Source organism: Plecotus auritus, assembly GCF_963455305.1.
Source record: "Plecotus auritus genome assembly, chromosome: 9".
Lineage (NCBI taxonomy): Eukaryota > Metazoa > Chordata > Mammalia > Chiroptera > Vespertilionidae > Plecotus > Plecotus auritus.
The window spans coordinates 97,999,960-98,019,102 of NC_137783.1; the positions used below are offsets into that span (position 1 = coordinate 97,999,960).

At 43.9% G+C, this 19,143-nt stretch overlaps 1 protein-coding gene across 1 annotated transcript in view; it reads left to right on the top strand.

The window, feature by feature from the left end:
• Positions 1-784: 784 nt before the first annotated feature.
• Positions 785-19,143, top strand: part of RAB38 (RAB38, member RAS oncogene family) — a 52,079-nt gene continuing 33,720 nt past the window's right edge. The window contains exon 1 of the mRNA XM_080640823.1: positions 785-1,015. Within this exon, the coding sequence (XP_080496949.1) occupies positions 814-1,015 (202 nt within the window). The 5' untranslated portion in view covers positions 785-813. The remainder of the gene's footprint in view (positions 1,016-19,143) is intronic.

The following is a 19,143-nucleotide window of genomic DNA, read 5'->3' on the forward strand; positions in this document are numbered from 1 at the left end:
ATAATCTGACCAGTTGTTTAATGAAACTCAATGAAACAGTCTATCAATGAAACTCAGATCTGAAGTGTCCAGCCTCAGTGTTTCAGCCCAATTGTACTCCGGGTTGGACTATAAACAGTTGAATAGGTGTGACATTGCTCCGTGTTCACAATCCAAGGCGGCTGTTAGGTGTGCTTCACCATTACCATCTTACTACAGAAGGAGGCTGGGGCAGCTCAAATGACTTGCCCAAGGTCACTGCCTCAAAAGCCAGGGCATGCAGGACCTGCACAAATCCTGCCTCTTGAAAGTGTATAATACACTGTCTCTTCTTCCAGGTTCTCTCTACAATGTGGGAGGGTGGCTCCAGTCTTCAGCCAGGCTTGTCACTATCATCTCCTGCCATTCACATAACTTTTTTGACACCCAGTTTTCTGGCTCGCATACATGGAAAATAAAATCCACCCCTCACAGCTTTATGGCCAGGAGCACAGGCGCGAAAAACTCTTTGGAAACTGTGCAGCGCTGTATGCATTACCCCTGCAAGAGGCATTAACACGGAACCCCCAACTTTCCAGTCCCAGAGCCGCTCCTGCATGCACTCCTAAGGCGGCACAGCGCGGAGGAGAAAGGAGAATTAACCCCTGAGTTGGTCTGGGCGTTTCTCCAGGAGGCCGGGAGTAGTTCCGCCCCCGCCCCCGCCCCCGCCCTCTCCCCCTCCCCGCCGCCTCCCCTCCCTGAGCTCGCACTGGCGCTCCACGAGTCTCTCTCCCGCCCAGGCCCCGCTGCGCTCCCGGCCAGGCAGGCTCGGCACTACACGGGCGGGCAGCCAGGATGCAGGCAGCGAACAAGGAGCACCTGTACAAGCTGCTGGTAATCGGCGACCTGGGCGTGGGCAAGACCAGCATCATTAAGCGCTACGTGCACCAGAACTTCTCCTCGCACTACCGGGCCACCATCGGCGTGGACTTCGCGCTCAAAGTGCTTCACTGGGACCCGGACACAGTGGTGCGCCTGCAGCTCTGGGACATCGCAGGTGAGAACCCGGGAAGGAGGTCCCGGGCGGGGGCGCCTCGCAGCCTGTTCCCAGCCCCCAGCAGAAGGGTGGCGGCCAAGGGGGAGAGCCAGGTGGAGATTCCGAGGGCGCTGCGCCGAAAGAGACTTTTCCTGGTGGGTTGGAAACTTGGTTGCAAAGAAAACAAAAAAGTTTTCTCGCTCTCGCTGAAACTTGCAGCGCGTTCTCTGGCGCGTGGAGCGGTTGCTGTAACTACCTCCCACACCCTTTCCTGGGAGCCTTCTGCCCTGCGCGGGCCGCTCCGGGACGCAGAGGGAGACTCTCTGGAGCTGCATTCAGTTCTTGGCCTCCAGCTCATTTTCCGGGCTTTGGGCTCCCGCAGTCGTGCTGGTGACGCGACCCTGAGTGTCCTGCCCGCCTTCCTTGCGCAGGCCAACCGAGGGGAAGGCCCTAGACGGGTTCACAGCGGGAACCCAGGGAGTTCCTGGCTAGAGGAGCTTACCAATTCCTGTCTTCAGTCTCTCACTTTATTCCATCTTTCTTCTCCTCGTTTCTCCCCTCAGTCAAGCGAGTCTGAGGTTGTCTGCTTTGAGTAAGCCAAAGACTTACAGAGTTAAAGTACTATTTCTCTCCTCTGCACCTACACTCCATCTCTATCTCTTTGTCATCTATCAAAAGGAGATTGTGTATATATTTTAGGGGCACTTTTGTCCAAGGGTTTATGACATTAACCATACGACTTCTTGATTTGGTCCTAAATTGTCATTGAGAAACCTAGAAAATGAGAAGTTTCTTTATAGTGTTTGAAATCAGAATTTGATTCCAAGAGTTTGTACCAGGAGTTAGGCACAGGGGAGTGTGAAGATGCAAAGTGTGTACTCCAAGAGTGAGTGCCTGGACTGAGGATGTTTGCAACCTGGCCCTGTACAGCCCCTCATTACCCGTCCTGGCTCTACCACTCAGTAACTTCAGACAAGTCCCTGCAGTTCAGTGCATCCCTGCTCAATGGGAAGGGGTTGGACAATGACAGACAGCTCAGGAATCTTCCTGCTCAGAAGTTTTTTTAAAAAAATTGATTAATTCATTCTTTATTGTTGAAAGTATTACAGATGCCCCCTTTTCTCCTCCATTGACCTCCTCCAGCCCGGTCCCCTGCTCCAGGCCCTTACCACCCCATATATGCATGGCCTCATCTGTGTCCATAGGGCATGCATATATGCATACAAGGTCCCTGGTTGATTACCTCCCACCCACCTACCCTCCCCCAACTTCCCTCTGATATACTGCACTCTGTTCTATGCTTCCATGTCTCTGGATCCACTCCGTTCATCAGTTTATTTTGTTACTTAGATCCCACATGTGGTGCTCAGAAGTTTTAAGGTCCTCTGGGATTCTGGGGTGAATCTCTTCAATGCCACTTCATCTCTGACGGTTTTACTTCAAACAGTCCCACTTCACCTCTGACTGTTTTATGGTCTGTGGCACCAAGAACCTCTTGAGGTGCTTGGACAGAACTAGCTGCTTCTCTTTCAGAAAACAGGTTCATTTTAGCTGGTGCATTCGACTGGAAACACTTTATCATGGCTTGGAGCAAGAACAAATGTGGAACGTTTTTGAAAAGGCCTTTCTGATTCTGGGGCCTTTAGTGCCTCTTTAATCATCAGCTGCCAGGTCTTATGATAAATTCTTATGAAACACTCTTGGCATGGAGACAGATGCGTGCATTTAGAGTCATCTTGAGCAGCTTTCATGGCACAGGGGTTATCAGAGACCGGAAGATGTCATCAGCCACTATCTGATCGGGCTTTTCATCCAGAAAATCCACTATTCGTCTGAGCACTTTGTTGTTGCATTTCAGTGTCTGAAACTCTTTTGGATGAGTTGGAAGTCTCCAGGGTTCAGGTTTAGAATTAGCTTCCTGTTTGAAAGAAACTGTAGCCATAATTACTTAGTGTAAGTAAGAATGTGACCCCAGCATGTTATAGAATGCCCATGGGTCTTAGTGTCCTCCCCTGACAGGGAAGAAAGAAGGTCACAGTGATTAAGAGCCTAAATTGCAGAGTCAAGCTCCCTCTGTCTGAATCCCTGTTTTATCCCATATGTTGTGGGTGATTTTAGGTGAGTTCTCTAACCTATTGGTCTGTTTCCTTAAATAGGCAAAATACTTTCTCCCAACAAATGAGAGGTGAGCAACTAAGGAATGCTAGCTAAAGATGATAGATAGTACCTTCTATCTAGGAGAACTACAAGGATTATTGTTACAGTAGTTGCTTTTTTATTTTTATTGATTTCAAAGAGAAAGGGAGAGGGAGAGATAGGAACATCAATGATGAGAATCATTGATCAGCTGCCTCCTGCACGCCCCCTACTGGGGATCGAGCCCACAATCCTGGGGATGTGCCCTGACCAGGAATGGAACCATGACCTCCTGATTCATAGGTTGATGTTCAACCACTGAGCCATAATGGCCGGGCATTTTTTTTAAACATGTATATGAATGCTAGGCAAGAAACACATGATATAAATGTGCTGATTAAATTATAATAATTTATGTTCCTGTATTATAGTCCATATAATCTGTTTCAAAATACCCAGCACCATGTTCAGCTTTGCCATTTTACAACATATTATCATGAGCAGTTCAACTGCCAAGCTTAGAAATGCCTCCCCAAGCCTTGGTTCTGGACTAAGGTTGTGTAGAGACTATAGTCACAGAAGCTGGGGTAGATGAGAAATCTGAGAAGCCTTGGAAAGTCACTGCTACAGATACGGTGGTGTGCATGCAGCATCTCAGTAGGCAAGCTTCTTGTCCCAAAGCTGAGGTTCTACAGGAACCTGTTCTTGGCAGCCTCCATCTCTAAGGCCCTGTAGGCTGAGTCAGAAGTTGGGCAGCAGGCAAAGCTGGTTGGGGGAAATTGGGCCATTGTGGGAAAGAATGTCTGGAGCATAGTACTAACATGTTTTAGGCTGCATAGGTAGCCCTGTGAGGGATGAATTCATGAAATACAGCCTCAGCTGCTCACCCAGACTCCAGTTAGCTAAATATACTTTATAGTACCTTCAAATCACAGCCTCACTCTTCAAACATAGCAACGCTTCTCTTCCTCCTTTGGCCTCAACTCTGGTGTGTACCTGGAAAGAACAGGTAGTGGGCCTTGCTTAGAGAGGGTTGTGGGTGTGGATGAGAGAGAGACCTGTCCTGTCCTGATGGGATGTCAAGTCAACCTGCTATAGAGGGAATCTTGGCTCAGTTACACTCTTGATATTCATTTGGTTCAATGCCAACTGGGGTCCTATTTGTCCAACACATTCCCACAGTATCTCCCTTGTGGCCACTTAGACTGGCCAGTCTGATCCTGAAAGACTCCAGGAACTACCTTTCAGGGCGTGTGAACTTGGCCTTGAAACCAATGGGATAAATCCCACAAACCCTACAGGAGACTCCCACTGATTCCACCCTAGAGGAGCGGCTGGGCCAGCTATGGGTTCAGAAGCTCTTGCTAGAGAGAAAAATTGAGTCACTGTGCCCAAGGCTACATGGATCATAAGTGGAGAGCTGGAGTTGACCCAGTTCTGTCTGTCTTGGAATCAAGCCCTGCTGTTTATGGCCATAGGCCTGTGAGTGCCTGGTGTACAGGTGGGCCACAGGGGTTATGCCCTCTTCCCCTCTGAAGGCCTTGCTTCTTTGGTTAGCTCTCCTTTTGCCTCCTATTTCTAATGGGCTTCTGGATATTATTCAGTCCCCTGTGCAGACAGTGGGAGGAAATGGAATGGAAATGTATTTATGAAGATTTGATTCTTAATTTTAGGTTTTATTCTTTTTAGAGATTTATCAGAAAAACAGTAAACAAAAAGTTCACACTTGAACTCTTTCTTTCCTCCTCTTCTCCAAATCTTAATGCTATTAGCACTTTCAAAGAGAACTGTACAATTTTCTCTAGAGCTCTTGACATGCTTTGGGACCTAGCTGTAGGGATTGGGGCAGAGGAATAGCTAACATTACTTAAGCATTTATTCTTACAGTTGTCCACACATGTTTAATTTTTAACTTCCCAGGAAAATAGCTCTTTAAATGGTCATGCTGGAATTTAAAAACTTGTCATTGAATCCAGCACGCAGGTTCCTAACTGCTTTGCTCTACTTTCCACAACTTAAAAAAGGAATACTTATACATGTTCTAAATTATAGATATTCTAAATATATAATACTTGACATTGGGTAAGCCATGGAATATGGCTGGACCTGAGTTGCCACATCTATAAAATGGCAATTGTTTGATTTTTCTGTGATATCATATTTGTACTATCTCTGGCCATCTGTATCAGTTTTAATATATTCTACTATGTTCAGGTAGTGTGTGGTCACTTATTCCAACTCCTTATTCCAAGTAACTCGTGCAAGTTACTTGGCTTCTATGTCTTGGTTTCCTGACTGTTAACTGGGGACAATAGCAAAATCTGCATCTTAGATTTGTTAAAGAAATGAAATGAATTAATTCATGTGAAGCTGTGCCTGACACAAAATAAATGCTGAATAAATGTTAGCCATTACTCTTATTGTAATTATAATTACAAACCAGTTTCACATACATTTTCCAGCTTGTTCTTCCCAGCATCCCTGAGGGTGCAGGCAGAGTAGGTGGTGTTAAATCTGTTTTGTATTAGAGAAGATTAAGAGTCAGAAAGGCAAAGGACTTGCCCAAGGTCACAAGAGCTAGCAAGTGTCCAAGAAGAACAGGAACAGCAGAAAACCCAATTGTAGATTTAACCAGTGTTGTGGAAAATGAATTAAGTGGGTAGATTATTTAGAACACAATTCTTCACTATGTAAACATTTCACCAAGGCTCAATAATCAAGGCCTTTATGTATTTAAAACAAGATCCAACTTATAAGAAAAATCTTTTCCTGCGGGGCACCTCTGTACTAACTTCCCCAGCCTAGGCCGGGTGACGAGAAGCTTTGGAGGACATTACCTGTCCACCAGGCAGAGTGAATGAGGGAGGCAGCCTGGACCTAGAGCTGGGAGCCTTGGGACACGGACTCCCCACACCGGAGGCTATGGGATTCTGTGGGTCAGAGTGGTGTGTTGTTTTAGATGTTATAACGTGCTTCCATGTGAGTTTGGGCTTGACCATCTTTTCAGTATCTATTTCAAAATACTGTGATTCTCCAAGGAGTTTTAGAAAAAGGATCTGAAATATCAATATAACCTAGAAATGTAGAAAGAGCTACAGTTGGAACCACTGTGTCAAACACACACACACACACACACACACACACACACACACACACACACACGCATATCTAATTGGGGCTGCTCTCTGCTGGGCAGTTTACTGCCTGGCTAGTTGTAGATTTTCTAATTACCGTGTAGACTAAAATGCTCTGTGCTTACAGGTGGATAATATGTACACTGAGCAAAAGGGTGAACTTTCAAAGTAGGGGGAGGGATGTGTGTGAAAGCACCGCAGGGCTTCTTGCAGGACAGTCATTAGAACACATGAGCATTAGGCACGTGGGACTTGTCCCCTCAGCTAGAACTAGTTCAGGCAGGAGAGCACATAGCAGACTGACCAAGGAAAGCTAAGTCCTTTGAGGGAAGGAGGGGATGGAGAGGAGCAACTCTTATGTGTGTGGTTGTTTTCTCCAGCAGATTTGTATATTAAATGCCTGGTTATGTGTTAAGCACTGTGCTGGGTGAGGGAAAAACAAAGTAGGATAAAGAATTGAACAAGACTTGATTCCTGGCTTCAAAAAGTTCACAGTTTTAGTGGCCATGATGGCACAAAGCAAGGCACTGTAATTGTGAGTGAAAGGTATCAATATAGGTAACTCCAAAATACTCTGGTGGCACAGAGAGGGTTCTGGCCACACCACACCCAGCCAAGTCTCTGAGATTAAACCTGAGCAGGCAGGACGAGCTCTAGCTAGTCTGATATTTCCTGTGCTTGTACCTAGCACCGGTTACTCCCTGTGACTGACTTCAGGCTGGACAGCTTGAGACAGAAGTTTATTCTCTGGCCCTGTTTAATTCTGTCTCCTTCTCTTGAGGATCTCATGCATTCTCATGACTTTAAACACTATGCTGATAGCTCCAGAACTGTGCATCTGACCTTGCCTTCTCATAAGCTCCAGACATACAGTTCTGTCTTCCTGTCGGGCATCTCGTTTTTATGATATCTCATTTATCTTGCAAGATCAATATGTCAATAGCAAGGTTGCATTAAAAAACAGGATTTGAGTTCTATTAATAAAGTAATATATGCTCAACATAGCAAAATTGGAGAGTACAAAAGGAATTGGAGAGCAACAACAAGGGAATATAAATAGACAATATCCACAATCACCCCCTCTTAAGGATAAATAATAAAGGGTGCTATTTGTAAGTCTAAACTATACATTTTTTCACACACTCTGGACTTTCTAGTTTGTGTTAACTATACTTTTTTCTCCCACTCACTAGGCTTGAAACCTCTGCCATCTTTTCTCCTTCTTCTTTGACCTGTACACACCATCAATCTCCAAATCAGATAGTGATTATGCCTCTTCCACCACTCACTGCCCTGGCCTGGGGACAGTACTAGCAATTATTTAACTGTTCTGCTATCATACCACCTGGCTCCTGCTAGTCTTCTTTTCCTCCAATTCTTTTTTTTTTTTAATTTTTATTTTATTTTTATTTTTAATTTTTTTTAAATTTAATAAATCTTTATTGTTCAGATTACTACAGTTGTTCCTCATCCCTCCCCCCCCCCCCATAGCTCCCCTCCACCCGGTTCCCACCCCACCCTCTGCCCTTACCTCCCCCACACTGTCCTCATCCATAGGTGTATGATTTTTGTCCAGTCTCTTCCCGCCCCCCCCCCACACCCCTTTCCCCTCCGAGAATTGTCAGTCCACTTCCTTTCTATGCCCCTGATTCTATTATTCACCAGTTTATTCTGTTCATCCGATTTTTTATTCACTTGATTTTTAGATTCACTTGTTGATAGATATGTATTTGTTGTTCATAATTTTTATCTTTACCTTCTTCTTCTTCCTCTTCGTAAAGAATACCTTTCAGCATTTCATATAATACTGGTTTGGTGGTGATGAACTCCTTTAGCTTTTTCTTATCTGTGACGCTCTTTATCTGACTTTCAATTCTTAATGATAGCTTTGCTGGGTAGAATAATCTTGATTGTAGGTTCTTGCTATTCATCACTTTGAATATTTCTTGCCACTCCCGTCTGGCCTGCATAGTTTCTGTTGAGAAATCAGCTGACAATCTGATGGGTTCTCCCTTGTAGGTAATTAACTGTTTTTCTCTTGCTGCTTTTAATATTCTCTCTTTGTCTTTTGCTCTTGGCATTTTAATTATGATGTGTCTTGGTGTGGTCCTCTTTGGATTCCTTTTGTTTGGGGTTCTGTGCGCTTCCTGGACTTGTAAGTCTATTTCTTTCACCAGGTGGGGAAAGTTTTCGGTCATTATTTCTTCAAATAGGTTTACAGTATTTTGCTCTCTCTCTTCTTCTGGCACCCCCATAATTCGGATGTTGGTACACTTGAGGTTGTCCCAGAAGCTCCTTACACTATCTTCAGATTTTTGGATTCTTTTTTCTTTTTGCTTTTCCGGTTGAGTATTTTTTGCTTCTTTGTATTTCAAATCTTTGATTTGATTCTTGAGGTCCTCTAGTCTGCTGTTAGGACTTTGTATAATATTTTTTATTTCAGTCAGTGTATGTTTAATTTCTAGTTGGTCCTTTTTCATATCTTTGAGGGTCTCGCCAAATTTATCGGCCTTTTCTAGGAAATTCTTGAAAAACCTTATAACCATGGTTTTGAACTCTATATCCAGTCGTTTGCTTTTCTCCATTTCTTTCATTTGTGATGTTTCTTTGTCTCTGCATTTTTGCTGCTTCCCTGAGTTGGTAGAGTAGCTTTGTGTGTTAGGTGTCCTATAGGGCCCAGTGGCTCAGCCTCCCCAGTTATCTGAGGTGGACACTCTTGGTGCACCCCTTTGTGGACTGTGTGCACAGCCTTGTTGTAGTTAAGTCTTGATTGTTGTTGGTATCACTGGGAGGAATTATCCTCCAGGCCAATTGGCTGTGAGGATCAGCTCTGTCTATGCTGGGAGAACTTCTGTGCTGGAGACACCCTTATGGGACAAGACTTGCAAAATTGCAAAAGCCTCTGTGCTCAGCTTGGATGGGGTGGAGTCTCAGGGTGGAGCAGACATCCTTGGCTTCCTGTCAGCCCTGCACTATGAGGCCCCTGAGTCTCAGTGTCCCTCAGTAATTGCTGCAAGCACATCTGAGAGAAAGCCACCCTCGAGTTTTGCCCACTGCCAGACAGTCCAGTTTCTCCCCGAATGAGTCTGGGTTCCCAGAGTCTCACCTGGAACTGGAGTTCAGCACAGTCAGGAGCTTCTGTCTCCCTCCCGCTTGAGAAAGCCAGCCATGCACTCAGCCGCCAGTCCTCTCCATGCTCACGTCTCTCTACCTCTGCCTTCTGTAGCTCCTCTGAGTCTCAGTGTGCTTTTCTCTTTCCTTCTAGTTGTAGAATTTCCACTCAGCCAGCCTTCCTGTGGTTCTGGATGATGTCCGTTTTGTCTTTTAGTTGTAGTTTTGAAATTGTTGTGCGAGGCAGCAGTTTAGGTTTACCTATGCCGCCATCTTGGTTTCTCCTTCCTCCAATTCTTATATGTACCAAGGTTAAGTGTATCTTCCCAGGACATCACTGTGGTGGCTATGCATTGCCTATAGATTATATAAATCATGATGAGAAGAATTAAAGTGGTGGGGATGAGGTGCTGGGAGGGCTGGAGACTAGAAGGAGCACAGATTCTAAGTCATGGAGCTATTGAGGGAGGAGTGTGTGGGGTGCTAGCAAGTAAGAGGTGACTGGAGTCCTTGAGGCCTGACCTCAACAAAAGGAAACCCAGTATCTGTCTCACTCTGGCCGTGTTGACAGAAACACAGTTACTCTCAGGACAGGCAAAGTGGCACTGAAATAATTTTTTGTTTTCTGTTTTACTGCATTTTATTAAAATAGTAGTTTTAAAACTTGAGGATTTGAGAGGTATACAGTCCTGCCTGAGAAAACGTTTTCATTCACTTGAAAAGCAGAGGAATTTAGAGGGGGGGATGAAATGGATAAGTCTTTGCTTTTATGGAATCTGTGTCTGATGGGGCATAAAGATATTATAAGATAATCATGGAGATGATTACTTAATCACTGTTTTTGATGAGTGCTCTGAACGGGAAGTATCAGCTGTTAAAAAGAAAGCAAAAAATGGGGCTTACCCTAGGCATGGTGTGGAAGTGAGGAGACACAGTGAGGACTGTGGGTAAGCTGGCATCGCTACAGATTACAACGTGTGAGGAGGGAGGTGGTGAGATGGAAACAGCAAATTAGGAAAGAAGGTGTATGCTAAACTAAAGGTAAAGAGAGATAACTCCTTGCATTTATCAATTTGCCATAGCAATCTTCCCAGTTTTAACGCCACAAGTATGCTGGAAACTAGGTCTTACTATTTCCAGTTTTATTGGTGAGGAAACTGGGCCAAGTGTAAGTAGAACATGATGCCTGATCTATAGTAGTTGCTCAATAAAAAGCGGTTTGGTATTAAGCAATTACTGGGGTTGACATTAGAGCAGCTGTGGGCAAACTATGGCCCGCGGGCCGGATCCGGCCTGTTCAGCTGTTCTATCCGGCCCACGGAGCCGAAAGAGCAGAGGGTTCTCTTGCTCTCCCCTCCGCTCCTTTACTTTGAATTTATATTAGTTCACACAAACACTCCATCCATGCTTTTGTTCCGGCCCTCCGGTCCAGTTTAAGAACCCATTGTGGCCCTCGAGTCAAAAAGTTTGCCCACCCCTGCATTAGAGTCATCACTTGCCTGAAAGCATTCTTTGAGGCTAGTTGTTCTGTGGTAGGCTTAGAGCCCTTTCCCCCCCTTTTCTGATGATTAGCTTTGGAGATCCTGCAAAGCTTTCCAACTACAGAGAACCCTTTTTATTTCTTTCACTCTGTTTGACTCTGAGATGAACATTCTCAGAGGAATATGGTGGCCCCAGTGCTCCTGGGGTAGAAATCAGGTTCATTATGTCAAGGGAGGATTCTCATCTACGTGGGTGTACTAAAGTAGTCTTCCTCAACTTGACAGGGTCATGTTGTGACACTAGCCTGGGGTTCCAAATTACTAAGTTCCACTAATTTTTTTCAGCTGTTTAAGAATTTGGTTAAACGATTATATGATCATACATTACTCTTTAATATAGACAATAGTGTGGTGAAGGTCTGGGAGGGGTGGATGCGGAGTGGAGGGGGTCAATGGGAAAAAACACATGAAGGGGCCATCTGTAATACTTTCAACAATAAAGATACATTAAAAAAATAAATTGCTCTTTGAAAATAACTCAGGTTTTAACTTCCCCCTTTCCTCACTCCCTTTCATTTCCAACTGTCAAATTCTGTCTTTTCTATATTGAAAAATAATTCTTGTTCCTCCTTTCAGTAGTCATGTCTTCTTCACAACCCACCTGAACTACTGTAGCAGCTTCCTAATAGCCATCCCTTTCTCAAGCTTCCCACCCATCAGTCTGTAATCCACAGAGGAAGAGAGGAGAGAGTGATAGAAACATCAATGATGAGAGAGAATCATTGATGGGCTGCTTCCTGCATGTCCCCTACTGGGGATCAAGCCCACAACCCAGGCATGTGTTCTGACCAGGAATTGAACCATGACCTCCTGGTTCATAGGTGGATGCTCAACCACTGAACCACACTAGCTGGGCTAAAGACCCATTCTTAAAAACTGTGCTTCCTCATTTGACAAAGTCTTCATGATTTGAAGTGAAATGTGATTCATTTGGAGGTAAAATGACAAAACTTGATTTTTGGAGACAGTAGGTGAAGTAATGACTTCATGAAAGATCATTTTCACAGAGTTAAAATCTTGAGGGCCCATCAAACCAAATCCTTTATTTTATAGCTGAGGAAGCTATGATTTGAAAGGGCAGGAGTCACATTAGTTTCTCAGGCTCATAGAGAGAGAGTTAATGGTAGGATGGGAACCAGTATGTAGGCTCCTGTGATTTATTAATGATGAGATTTGAATGATTAAAAACTATTTTTTAATGCCAGACGTTTTGGTGTTTTAAGTACTGGGGCACACAAATAATTGAATTTGGTAGGTACCCGCCCTATAGGAGTTCATGCAGTGAAGAAGATAGGATGATGGTATGGCATTGAGGTCACCCAGAGGCATCCACAGTCTGGCTACACAGGACATTCCTAATATAATTTCCTCCCACCCTCCATCAGGAGGCTTAACATCTGGCCATTTGAACTCCTTGCTATTCCTTATTCACACCCCATGGTATTGTCTCTGTGCCTTTGCTCCTGATCTTCTTGCTGGTTCACATGTAAGCCCCTCACTTTATTTCCATATATCTAAATCCTACCTGATGTTTAAGACAATTCTGAAAGGGCAACTCCTCTAAAGACACTTCCCTAATTTCCTCATTCCAGTGGTAACTTCCTCCTCCCCTGAGACACATGCAACTTTTTAAATTCCCTTCTAGCCCTTCTCCCTTTAGCAATCAACATATTACATTATTTTGTACTTCTCTAAATAGCTTTCTTTTTTAGCAGACCTCATTATAGAACTTAATGGATGACTGTGGAGTCAGCAAAGAAGAAAAAGAGAAAACACCATGTAGGCGGAGACCAAGCAAGGGCAGGTTTTGAAAGCGAAAGGAAAACTGTATAAGAAGAGGATAGTCCTGGCTGGGTGGCTTAGTTGGAGCATTGTCCCATACACCAAAAGGTTGCGGGTTTGATTCTCAGTCAGGGTCCATACCTGGGTTTTGGGTTCAATCCCTGGTTGTGGAGACAACTGATCAATGTTTTTGTCTCTCTTTTCCTCTTTCTCTAAAAATAAATAAATAACATATCCTCCAGTGAGGCTTAAAGAAAAAGAGAGAAGAGGATAGTCAATCATTTCAAATGTCTGAGGGAAATCAGAATGATTACTTTCTGCTCTGTCTCTTCTTTGTGCAGTCTGTGTTATCCTGATACATTATTTAACCTTTCTTCTCCATCAGTCTTGTCTAAATCTGCTCTCTCATGATGAGGGGTGAGAAACTTCGCTTTTTGTGTAGAAGCTCAGCTTCACTTTCTGAAAATGTTTACATTAGCTCCCCAGTTTAATGGTGGCAAAGGAATTATCTACAGTGTCAGGGATTCAAACAAATTTCGACCTAATGTGTAAGGTGAAATTTAGAACAAATTAATTTAAATCACTTGTTGGGAGAACTGTTCTTCCTTCCATATATAGTAATGGCATTAATAGCCACCATGTATTGAGTGTCAGGCATGGTGCTATGCATTTTTATGTATTATTTCATTTATTATGCACAAGGAACTTGTCATAGAGACAAGAGAACTGGGCTTAGACATACTAGATTAGAAAACACATAAACAAGCAAAAAAATGCATAAAACTTTAAAAAGTCACAGTAAGTGACAATGCTGGGATATAAACTGAGACTTGTCTATTTATAAATCCCATTTGCTGCCCTAGCCAGTTTGGCTCAGTGTATAGAGCGTTGGCCTGCGGACTGAAGGTCAAGGTCACGTACCTAGGTTTCAGGCTTGATCCCTGGCCCTGGTTGGGGAACGTGCAGGAGGCAACCAATCGATGTGTCTCTCTCACATCTCCCTCCCTTCCACTCTAAAAATCAATGTTGAATAGAGGTAAGATGTGCCTATGAGGGATGGTAGCCAATAGTAAGATGAAATGAGAACCATTGTTCATGGGGGAACTAAAGAAATTGCATAAAGAGCTTGGGTGGTTCTAAATTGGGGACAGATTTTTTTTTTTCAGAGTGGATCTTAAGAAGGAGCAAGTAAGGCATAGAAAGTAAATGAGTTGGATCAGAGATCTTGCTTTATTCAATTTACTCCTCTCCCTGCTGGGGTTCCTTCTCCCAAAAAAATAATCAATATTAAAAATTGTTGCTTCATTCTGTAAAGAGTACTTATATTACCAGTTCCATTCTATTGTGCAAGTCCTTCATGAGCATAGACTAAGAGCCTCTCAGAATGTGTGTGCTATGGAGACTTAAGGAGACAATGATTGAGTAATGCATTGTGGGTTCAAGGAGTCTGCAGTGGAACTGGAGACACAGGATGCAGAGGCTTACAGCACATCAGAAACAGTGCAAGACAGGGTGAGCAGGTGATCCATGGCAGAGCCGTATGTGTACAGATGAGGAAAGAGTTGAGTGTGGGGCCAAGTAATCAGGACAGGCTGCCAGAATGTAGGGTTTGGTACAACCTTGAAGAAGAGGTAGAATTTAGGTAGAGAATAAGGGAGAGTGTATGTTCCAATGGGCATAGGGGTGCCATGGAATGAGTGGGCATGAAATCAGGAAGCAGAACTTAACAGAGCCTAGCAAAGCATAGTTTTGGGCAGTATCCTGATCTTAGTCTGAGGAGTATCCTTGACCTTGTAGATCAAGGTGTGTAACCTTGAAAATTCCATAGGAATCCAGAGGGTAAAATAAAGCAACCATTTCTCTACTTGGCAAATGCTTACTTATTTTCTTTTCAAAAGCTTCTGTTCTCAATACTGGACCCAAATTCTGTTCCCATTTTGTTCCTCCACAAAATTCTACATACAGCTGGATGGATGTACTGGAACAAGGCCAAGTGTGTTAAGGAGTGTTTTGATGCACAGAAACAAACATGGGATTCTAGGTAACCCTTTATAATAGCCTTACAATAAGAAAAATTAATCCACATACATAATATACATTTCATTGAATTCGAAATACTTTTTGTTAGACTTATTTTTCTAAAGTTGATATACAAACACAAACTTAAGGCAGTGTTTTTATGGTACATAACAAGAGAAAACGAATAGCATCTCAGCACATTTTTTTTCTTTATTTGTTACTGACCAGATCAAATGAACTAATACCCAAAGATTAGTCATATGATGTAGACCCTGCATTTCTGAATGTACTGAGTTTTCAAGATGTTGCAATATCTGTTTTAGTAGAGGTCTCCCAATTTATAACTGTTGGGAAATAGTCCAAATTGCTTTAGATCTTGTGTGGGTCATATATGTTAGCAGCCCAGCCTTTGATTTTTGGCATCAGCTGGAGGCAGGAGTGTATCCCTAAAAGTGTTTAATTAAGGAAATGATAGGGTGAAAACGGGGCTTTGAAAGGTGAAAGAGGCAGAGGTGTACAGATATTAAAGTACAAGTTAAATTTCAGCCCTGACCACTCCTGGAACTTCAGCCTGGAATATACAACTGCCTATTCAACATACCTGCCAACAGACATCTCCTATTAACATGTCAGAATCCCAAAGAACTTCCTCAAAACCTTCACCTCCACAAGTCAGCGAATGACAACTCCATACTTTCAATAATTCAGGCCAACAGTCTGAGAATCATGCTTGAATTCTATTACAATCTGCATTCCATTTGTCATCTCTATTTCCAAATATATCTAGAAACAACCCATCTTTACCACCTTTACCACTACCACCTTCCATTGACCCCTAACTGCCCTTCCCTGCAGGCCTGATTGCCCCCAACTGCCCTCCCTTTCAGGCCTGGTCACCCTTAACTGCCCTCCCCTCCGAGCGGTTGGAATGGATAATCACAATGGAAGTGGATTATCATCTCCCCACTTCCAGCCTTGACCCCAGTAAATCATTCCTCAGTGCAGCGCTTGCCAACCAGTGGTCCGGGGACCATTGGTGGTCCGTGAGATCTGAAAGGTTGGCTACTGCTGCCTCAATGCAGCAGCATCCTAAACCATGTTCTTCTATTATTTCATGTTTCTCATCTACTCACAATCCTTCAGTGCCTTCCTCTTTCATCCAGAATAAAAGGCTGCATCTGCACAAAGTCCCTAACTGTTTGCACTCTGGTCCCTATAATCTGCCTCATGGCACACCAGCTGACAGTCTCCTCCCTGTTCTCCAAATACTTGCCAGAACATTTGTGTCTCTGCATCTTTGTGTTGCTGTTCCCTCGGTCTAAAACCCTCTTCTCCTAAATATCTTTATGGCTGGTTCCTTTACCTCTTTTTGGTTTTTACTCAGATGATACTTCTCAGTGAGTCATCACTATCCATGCAGCTTAACATTGCCCTCCCACCTTTCTCTTTTCCTGGTTAATTCCTCTCCATGGTACTTTTCACCAGAGAATGGAGTATAAATGTATTTTACTTAGTTTTGTGTTTATCTTTTCACTAGGATGTAAGCTTCATAAGGGCAAAGATTTTCAATTGTTTTTTCTAGTTGCTAGAACAGTGCTTGGAAAATAATAAGCATTCAAGATTTGTTGTTAAGTGAAGGAATGAGATGCGACAATCCTAACTGAAGTGATTTCAGTGGGAGTGGAAAGAAAGTGATGAATGCAAGAGACATGACACAGAATGACTCTTACAGACTTGTTAAACCTGCCAGTATCCATGGGGAGGGGTCCAGAATTACAGGTTATTTCTTCACTCAGCAGGGAGGCTGAATTGATCTCTTCCTCTATACAGAGGCAGTGTTTGTCATGGGGGCTATAGAAAGTTGGTTCTGGCTAGGGGGCAGCAAGTAATGTTGTAGGGAAAGATCACACAAGGTTCATTTCAGGATATAACCTTAGGTGACTTGGATAAATTGCGATTGATTGACATTTTTCTGTCAATGGATTGGTGGAGCCAAGAAGTGAAGAAAGAAGATGAAAGAGTTTCAGAACCATTGCCAGAGAGTCAGACAGGCTCTTAAAAATGAGAAAACCTTGCTCACCAGGATGTCGGCTGACTCTTATTCTTGTCTGTGGGGTTCTCTGAGCCTTCAAAACCAGTTGAAGCCATTATACATTGTCACCATTTGACAATTCTATCAATCGGGTAGTTTGTTTCCCCTCCCAGATCCTTGTGCAAAGTCCATATTTACTTTTGCTTTTATGTTCCTGCTTTTCATATTATTACTCCCTAGAAATAAAGACCATCTCTGTGGCACTTTTAGTTTTATTGATTGTGTCATGACCCTCAAAATCTATCCTATATAATAAAGAGGTAATATGCAAATTGACCATCACTCCAACATACAAGATGGCCACCCCCATGTGGTCAAAGATGGCCGCCCCCATGTGTACACAAGATGGCTGCCACAAGATGGCCGGCAGGGGAGGGAAGTTGTGGGTGATAAGGCTTGCAGGGGAGGGCAGTTGTGGGCGATTAGGCCTGCAGGGGAGGGCAGTTGGGGGCAACCAGGCCTTTAGAGGAGGGTAGTTAGGGGTGACCAGGCCTGCAGGGTAGGGAAGTTGGGGGCAACCAGGCCATCAGGGGAGAGCAGTTAGGGGCGACGGGGCCAGCAGGGGAGGACAGTTGGGGGGAACCAGGCAAGCAGGGGAGGGCAGTTAGGGGTGACGGGGCCAGCAGGGGAGGGCAGTTGGGGGGAGCCAGGCCTGCAAGGAAGGGCAATTAGGGATGACCAGGCCGGCAGAGGAGGGCAGTTAGGGGTGACCAGGCCGGCAGGGGAGGGAAGTTGGGGCAATCAGTCTGGCAGGGGAGCAGTTAGGCATCAATCAGGCTGGCAAGGGAGTGGTTAGGGTGTGATCAGGCAGGCAGGCAGGTGAGTGGTTGGGAGCCAGTAGTCCTGGATTGTGAGAGGGAATGTCCCAGATTGGAGAGAGTGCAGGCTGGGCTGAGGGACAGCCCCCCCCCCATGCATGAATTTCGTGCACCGGGCCTCTAGTATTCTTTATAATATAGTTAATTGATTCCAAGGAATTATTTCTTAAGATGATAATGATTATGAAAACATGACATTCTGGTCTGAAACTTGTTGCAACAGATATGCACCAACCCTGTAAGAATAATGTTAATTTTCTCCATCTATTGATTACGTACCAGAAATTCATGTGGAATATAGAGTAAATGCATTCATATGCAGCACTAATTCATGAATACATGATAAATGTTGTATGCTAGAAGAAGAAGGAATATTAATTTCTGTTAATTTCTATCTTAGTATCTTGAGCTCTTACTATATCCAAAAAGTGAAGAACTAGCCTTGGATTTACAACATTAAAACTGATCCACCTGCTATTCAGGTTTTTACAGTGTTGGAGACAGAAGCATGAATACAGAGCATGATAAATGCAAATGGTATCAGATAAAGAAAATGCTGTGGAGGTCTGAGAAAGGGGACACTGGTTCCAGCAGGCAGAACAGGAGAGTTGCAGAAATGTGTGGCATTTCAGGGCACAGTTGTACAGAGTGAGAGGAGAGAAGGGGACGGAATTTAGGCTTTGGGAACAGAGAGGCAAAACAAACAAACAAACAAACAAAAAAAACACATAAGACATCCAGGGAGTGATGCAGGATGTGAAGTAATAGTCCAGTGTGGTTTGGCCTTGGAGCACTTTGAAGGAAGTGGCAGGAGAAGAGTTTGAAAAGGTGGTTGGAGCCAGTGTCAAAAAAGGTGTCTGTTTTTTTTTTTTTTTAATATATTTTATTGATTTTTTACAGAGAGGAAGGAAGAGGGATAGAGAGTTAGAAACATCGATGAGAGAGAAACATCGATCAGCTGCCTCTTGCACACCTCCTACTGGGGATGTGCCCACAACCAAGTTACGTGCCCTTGACCGGAATCGAACCTGGGACCCTTCAGTCCGCAGGCTGACGCTCTATCCACTGAGCCAAACCGGTTTCGGCAAGGTGTCTGTTTTTGAAGCATGAGAGAGCCATTGAAGAGCTATCATAGCAGAATGCAATGATGATATTTGTATTTTGAAAGTAGATTCTGGTAGAAATAGAGTTTTAAGACTTCCCCCAGGGAGTACTTAAAAAACAGAGATTTCTGGACCACACACAAAGTCAACATAGTAAGAGGGTGGCCCAGGAATGGGTGTTCTATAAATATCTCAGATGATTTCCTTTTTGAAAAATATATTTTTATTGTTTTGAGAGAGAGAAAGAGAGAGGAAGGGAGAGCTAGTAACACTGAGAGAAACATCATATATTGCTGCCTCCTGCATGCTCCCAGTGAGCCCACAACCCGTGCCTGTGCCCCAACTGAGACTCCAACTGTGACCTCTTGGTTCCTAGGTTGATGCTCAGCCACTGAACCATACCAGCTAGGTGA